General features: G+C 27.2%; 1 protein-coding gene across 1 annotated transcript; it reads left to right on the forward strand.

Annotated features, from left to right (window-relative positions):
* The first annotated feature begins 4,688 nt into the window (after positions 1-4,688).
* On the forward strand, positions 4,689-5,192 carry LOC108564268. The gene is made up of 3 exons (XM_017923262.1): positions 4,689-4,692; positions 4,747-4,908; positions 4,971-5,192. Exons 1-3 carry the CDS (start codon positions 4,689-4,691, stop codon positions 5,183-5,185), a joined length of 381 nt encoding a protein of 126 aa, XP_017778751.1. The 3' UTR covers positions 5,186-5,192.
* Positions 5,193-7,930: the final 2,738 nt, after the last annotated feature.

Below are 7,930 nucleotides of genomic sequence, written 5' to 3' on the forward strand. Positions count from 1 at the left end.
CCTTAATGAGCTAGCTAACAAGTCGGAGGATGATGGAAAGAAACACAAAATGTATAGCGAAGTCTTGATAATTATTACGCTTTCCTCTGGTTCTCTGTACTATGGTGCTGGGTGCACGCGAATAATTCAATTAAATCTTGTAAAATGATAAAGGTCAGCTTGACGGGTGTTTAGAAATGCATGCAATCAACATCAACGTTGCTGGAGGTTCATGGGTTATATACAATTATAATACCAGCGATCCAGTCGCGAAGATTCTACTCGGACATAAAGAGCGTTGCTAGGCGACAGATCTGTGACTAACGCTTCTTTAAGACCTTACGCTGCTTACGTAATAACTCGTACGACAATATGCGTAAAATTCCACAAGGGTTTATGAACGTCTTGAAGTTAGTTTCAAAGAAACATTGACCTACACCATTGTCACAAATTGCTAATTATAATTCTTAACCCAAATCAAGTACACTTTTCACATCGTTCAAATTTAAATTATCAATTACATTTCATCTATCTTTATTATATATTACTATTTCGTGTTAATTTCTAAAGTTGAAAGGATTTTATTGACAGAAATTAAAACCTTTTTCAAAAATTCGGCAAAATGTTTCTGTACTGAAATCAATTCTACGAAGTTCCAAAAATATTCTTATAGTTTGGTTTATACGACATTTACCACGAAACATTAATAATATCAGAATTTCGAAGTATTGAAAAGAAAACACAGAACTATTCTTCGAATTTGCAGAAAGGTTGTATTTTCTTAGGAAAATATATGATTATGTATAAAAGAAAAGTTGAAAGAAATGATAGGAATTTTTAAAAATATCTGTAATTAATATATTTGAAATGATGATTTGGCAATTTAAGCATTTAATTACTTTTAAAAAATAGATTTTACCGCCAAAAAAATATCAAAAGAGCCGGGATTTGAATTTGCCAAAATTTGCTATGTGTAAAAATGACCTCCTATAACGCTGTTTCGTTTAGCGCTTTATCTTTAGAAACGAGGTCTTAATGTATATTTTTTCATAGTTTACTATACTTATAATGTATTTAGATTACAATCTCCATATTGTGATAATATTGTAAATCTGTTATTTTATATAAAATAAATGTTTGATATTTTACTGTTATAATAAATATTATTAATATTGTTAATATAATTATGATTATTTATCCATTGGCATAATAATTACAGTATTTTGCATTGATATAGGATCCATCATAAAATACCATGGAAACTTTGGAGTATTCCAATAATAGTAATATAGTCTATGCCAGTGATTCTCAAAGTGAGGTTCATGACCCACAGGGCTAGAAATATTTAGGGGGTCACAGAAAAATTAATGGCAGGTCAATTCGAGATGTTTTTCTACACATACCCATTCTTCGTGGGGTCGCAGGAATTTCTTTAAGTGGGGTGGCGAACCATAATGTTTGAGAAACGCGAGTCTATGCGACTCTATGTATAAGATGCAACTGTGAACATTTTCCAGTATATAAGTAATTGGAAATGTTACGTGGAAATTTTAACGCAGATGGAATCAAATTAAAAAAAAACAAATAAAATGCCACAATTAATAATTAACCTACTGAACTAGAATTTTATAAATATCATCTACAATTATCGTAAACATGTGTGAAACATTTGACATTAAACCATTGCATAAAATAACAAAGAATACATACGATTCTCTCATCGCATTTAATAACAATTACATCCAACCGTTGCATAAATGGAAACCAGTGACATGATTTTATGTACGATATGATTAATGTTACGTATTAATCAAAACTGTCAACTTTGGAAAAAAGTAAAAGTTGACATTACTGGTATGCTCTTGTTTTTATACTTTCCTTTCTACTTTGTTATTCTTGCAATTGGATTATTGCAATATTTATAACGTTTGGTCGTTAGCAAGGCAATTCAAATTGAACGGTTTACGTTAAACAGGTTATTATTTTTTTTTGTTCAATATATTAAATAACATAATTATTATATTAAGTAAACTGAATGTGAGTAAGCATCAACTGGGATGCGCATATTTTACCGATTCAATTTCGCAGGACAATTACACGCAACGATCAATTTGCGTTTATTAATTTCGTTTTGCTTTTCTTTGCACTGCGAAACGTCCCGCTGGATTTAACAATTTCACAGTATCGAAATAATTGTCGGGCGTTCGCACATTCTCACGCACTTACGAGCATAATCCCTGATAATAAATATTTCTGGAAAATATTTGCACCTACAAAGAAGTCTACAAGAAGTGTCGCTGCGGTCGTTAAATACCCCCAACAACAGTGTAATTACTTTACAATTTAAATTTATTTTATGTCCCTTACTTTATTACTCACTGCACGTACTTGTTAATTATCTATTGCATAGATGATATACTCAGGTCATTTCTAACTAGAGTTTGTTTTAATGAACACACATAATATTTAGTTTCCTCTTTCAATAACATCTATTTTACATGTCCATAGAAAATAACTGCAGCAATTATGGCAATTTTACTACAGAAAAATTATAAAATAAAGATATTTTCTACAGGAAAACAAACATATTCAATTATTTTATTTATAAAAATTATAGGCAGTAATTATTTAAAAAAAAATCTCAACACTATAAAACACGAAATATACATTTTATACAAAGAATGCACTTGATTTTTAAAACTGTTTCTTATTATTTTCAATTAAGATTAACAATTAAAAAGATATTTATTGAATAAACTTGTATGCATGAGTTGGAATTGATTGTGAATAATATTTGAAAATACAGCCAATATCTCAAACTGTCTGAAACAGGACTAATCGAGACTTGACTTGGATTTTATTGATTTTATTTATATTGACTTTTATTTTGTTGAATTGAAATTTTCAAATCGGACTATAGAGAATTCGGACTAATCGCGACACATTACACAGCTATTGACTATTTCGCTTTCCTAAATTTTACTGAATTTGCAAATTAAATGTTATTAGTAGTTTTTTTTTTAAATAAATGAATAACAATGGAAAAAAAGAAACGAAAACCTTTATTGTTAATAATTTATACGAGTCATTACTGTTGTCAATGTCAAACGAGTTCGATAGCATCTGCAAATTGCTTTTTGGGTGAAAAAAAAAACGTAAAATAACAAATTTGAATACAAATTGCGTACGATTTTTAGGAAACGGAATTGTTATGGTGCATAAAATGTAATAGCATCGAATGAAACACAATGGATTCGTTTTGAAGTAATATGACCTTGTAAGGTTAATGTACTTTTAATGAAAAAAAACACACACATACCTACATCTAGCATGCTAATATTAAAATTAAGCAAATGAATTAGACTGCATGTTTTTAGTTAATGAAAAAATTACTTGAAAAAAAAACTAGTCAATAGAAATATATATATGTGTGTATCAATGTGTACAAGTTTTACGAATCATATTTATTAAATATTTGTATACAAGTATATATATAGAATTAAGTTAATAGTACAATAGTATTTTATTATATAATACATGAAATAAATTCAGTAATATTTTTCTATGTCCATCATGAAATATTGCTATCTGTTAATTTCAATGGAATAATAACGGAATGAATATATGAAAGTAAAGGTGCTTTTAGTCAGTAGTAATAACCATCATTTTATTTCATATGTAGATCTTAAATTTAGAACCCCTAATTTAAAAAGAATCGACAATTTTAAAATCATTGAAAATGTATCATTATATGTAGAAGCGGCAAAGAAATACCTATAAAATTATTAAAAATGGAAAGCCGGTGTCGATAAGATTAAAAAACGGACAAATTATTAGGACAAAATACTTGCCAAAATCTGGTAAGTAGACATTTACTTGAGAAGTAAACAAATATTAATTTTCTTCACGTTTCAAAAAGAAATAAATGATGATTATTAAAAATCATTTTCCTCCAAATTTAGACGCTACGGAGAACATAAATAATTTGTTTAATGCTATTCATATGGAAAAATCAAAGCGAAGTCGATACCAATTCATAACTAACAATTTATAACTTCAATTTTAAATGAGACAAAGTCGAATGAGCAAAAAATCATGAAGAAATGGTTTCAAATGGACCAAACAGAAGTTTTATTCATTCCTACTTCACGTCTTCACGATTCTCTATGTCAAATTCTATCAATTGAGAAGTATTCACAAAGGATGTTCTGGCAACTTGGTTTTTATTATTTGTAAAAAGTTTGTACTAAATTGCAACCAATGAGATTGACATTTGTATTTAGTCCTATTGTACAAAAAAATATATTTTACATTTTAATAAAATACTTTTACTATCAAATAAACTATCTTATTCTCTCTATAATATATATATTAATAAATAATAATTCAAATGTATTATCGATTTAATAAGTTTACCAAAACAAATTTATAATAAATAAGTAGATAATTGAAATATTGATTATCTACCTGCTTTTACATTATCCATCATTTTATTTCACTTTCACATTTAATTTTATTGAACCCTCATAACAAAAGGGTCGCCCATTTTACAATCTTCTTTCCCACTTCAAAAAATTACCAATTTTAAGAAATGGTCTTAAAGCCATGTATAAATATCTGCAAATGTTTGAATTTGTAGTCAGTGCAATTTCTGCAGCAAACCAAATAGTATCTACATTTTTCTAGTTTTAAAAATTTCTCCATCCATTATGGGTAAATATTGATATTATATAGTGATGTCTTTTGGTATTAATTTTTTTCTTGCAGCTTCTTTCATTTTAGTAAACCTGGCATCAAATAACAATGTGGAAAAATATAAAATTATTAAACAAGCAAATATTGTAAGCACATACTTGCAGGTGGGAAAACCCGTTAAGATAAGGTTGGAAAACGACAATATTATTAAGGCAACATGTTTGTTTAAATCTGGTAAGTGTACATATTTGCTTAAAAATTAAACAAATAGTAATTGTTTCCTTTTAATATTTCAGACAAAATCAAAAGTTTGATGGCTTTAAAAAATCAACTGGAGGAATCTGGACCAAACAGAAGTTTTATTCGATCCTCTGTTTTAAATTCTATCGACTCTGACGATGACAAGAAAGCTAGACCACAGATGAATTTGAACAATGTACCTGATCTAATTGATGTCGTCAGTGAAAAATTTCAACATTTGAATATAGAATTTGAAGATATGCAGCAATAACCAACAAAAGCGCAATTGAACAGTAGAAATGCAAAACTTAAAAAAAATGACCATTAATTTTCATATTCTGTGAAAACTTTTATACTAAATGCAACCAAAGAGACGGATTATTTTTTCTCTAGTGTTTAAAATTAGAATAAATTATATTATTTGTGAAGTAAAATGTTCTGAGCGTTTTTGTCCAATACATCGAGCTTCTTCTTGAGACCAACCTTATGCACTAAAGCCATGTAACGAAAAACGCTCAGAACTTTTCACCTCACCTATTATTTTTTTTCTTATATCATTCCATCTAAAAATAAATCATTTACTTATTTATTTTTAATTGCAATATTTATATGTGTGAAACAAGGGAATCGTAGATTTACAATTAAATCTTTCTTAATTATATATCTATCTGGTTTACCAACTAATTAGACAATTGCAGTTCAGTTTCAATGTCATCGGACTCCGTAATAAATTATTAGAGTCTAACTTATAAAATGATCAAATGTCATTTTTTATTTTAATGTTGATGGAGCAGCTAATAAACGTTTATATCTGAAATATTAAATTATTAAAAAAAAATATTTGCAAAATTTGAAATTACAAAATGTGTTTATAATTAAGATGATTATATCAGTTTCGCATTGTTATATTGAAACTATTGTATACTTTATATGATATATTTTTCAATTGACGTAAAAATGAATATATTATAAGCAATATATGCTCCTTGCAAAGCCGGTATCGATAAGATTAGAAAACGGAGAAAATATTTGGACAAAATACTAGGCAAAATCTGGTAAATGAAGACATTTACTTGAGAAGTAAACAAATATTATTTTTCTTCGCGTTTCAGATAAAAGAAAAAAAAATGATGACTATTAAATTCATTTCAGCATTCACCTTTAACAGTTAATTATGATATGCAAAAGAAAAATGTAAAAGATGCTGAAATAAAATTCAAAAAACTCAAATGAACAAAAAAATGAACAATTTTATTTAAATTTATTTGTATTGCTGAAAATAATGAAATGGACAAATGGACCAAACACAAGTTTTATTCGTTTCTCTATGTTAAATTCTATCAATTGAGAAGTATTCACGAAGGAAGTTCTTGCAACTCTGACGGGTCCTTTATTCTGACAATTAATTTTATATTGTTTTTATTATTTGTGAAAAGTTTGTACTATATTGCAACCAAAGAGATTGACATTTTTATTTAGTCCTATTTTACAAAAAAAAATTAATAAAATACTTTGATTATCAAATAAACTATCTTATTCTCTCTATAATATATATTAATAAATAATAATTAAAATGTATTATCGATTTATATGTTAATAACATTACCAAAACAAATTTATAATAAATAAGTAGATAATTAAAATATTTGATTTTCTACCTGTTTTTACATTAAGCATAATTTTATTTCACTTTCACATTTAATTTTATTGAACCCTCATAAAAAAGAGTCTCCAATTTTACAATCTTCAACCCCACTTCAAGAAATTATCAATTTTAAGAAATGGTCTTAAACCATGTAAAAATATCTATTATGGGTAAATATTGATATTATCTAGTGATGTCTTCTGATATTAATTTCTTTTGTTTTTCTTGCCTCTTCTTTCATTTTAGTAAATATTGCATCAATTAACGATGTAAATAAATATAAAATTATTAAAAAAGCTAATATTATAAGCACGCACTTGCAGGGGGGAAAGCCCGTTAAGACAAAGTTGGAAAACGACGAAATTGTTACGACAAAATGTTTGTTTACATCTGGTAAGTATACATACTTGCTCAAAAATTATATTTCAGATATGCAGCAAAAACCATCAAATGTGCAGATGAACACAAGTAGAAATGCAAAAGTTAAATAAAGTGACCATTAATTTTAATATTTATTTATTTTTATCTCTGAAAATGTTTGTACAAAATGTACCAAAGAGACTGATTATTTTTTCTCTAGTCATACTGTACAAAACATATGTTTAAAATTCGAATAATTTATATTATTGGTGAAATAAAAAGTTCTGAGCGTTTTGTCTCATACATTTCAAAGAATTTTTTTTAAAGCGTTATGTCGCCTTTAAGTCATGAGATATGGCTCACTAAAGCCATGTAATGAAAAACGCTCAGAACTTTTCACTTCACCTATTATATATTATATATTTTCTTATATCATTCCATCTAAAAATAATTGATTTACTTATTTATTTTTAATTGCAATATTTAGATGTATGAAACAAGAGAATCATAGATTTACAATGAAATCTTTCTTAATTATATATCTATCCGGTGTACCAACTAATTAGACAATTGCAGTTTCAGTGTCATCGGACACCGTAATAAAATATTAGAGTATAACCTATAAAATGATCAAATGTCATATTTTACTTTTTATTTTAATGTTAGATAGAGCACCTAATAAACGTTTATGTCTGAAATATTAAATTGAAATCCGAAGAATAAGTTATTTTGGTTTTTGTTCTTTGAATGTACAGACAGTGGCTGGCTTATTGGCGCGTAATGCGGAAGCCAAATGAGGACGGGGGAAGGACGAGGAAAAAGAAGTAATATTAAATTATTAAAAAAAAAATTTGCAAAATTAAAAATGTGTTTAGCATCCATCGATATTAAGATGATTATATCAGCTTCGCATTGTCATATTGAAACTATTGTAAACATTATATGTATAATTTTCAATTAAAACTAATAACAATAATTTATTATTCATGTATTTGATTTTGTTGAATTATT

Source organism: Nicrophorus vespilloides, unplaced genomic scaffold (assembly GCF_001412225.1).
Source record: "Nicrophorus vespilloides isolate i.1.1-1 unplaced genomic scaffold, Nicve_v1.0, whole genome shotgun sequence".
Taxonomy (NCBI): Eukaryota; Metazoa; Arthropoda; class Insecta; order Coleoptera; family Silphidae; genus Nicrophorus; species Nicrophorus vespilloides.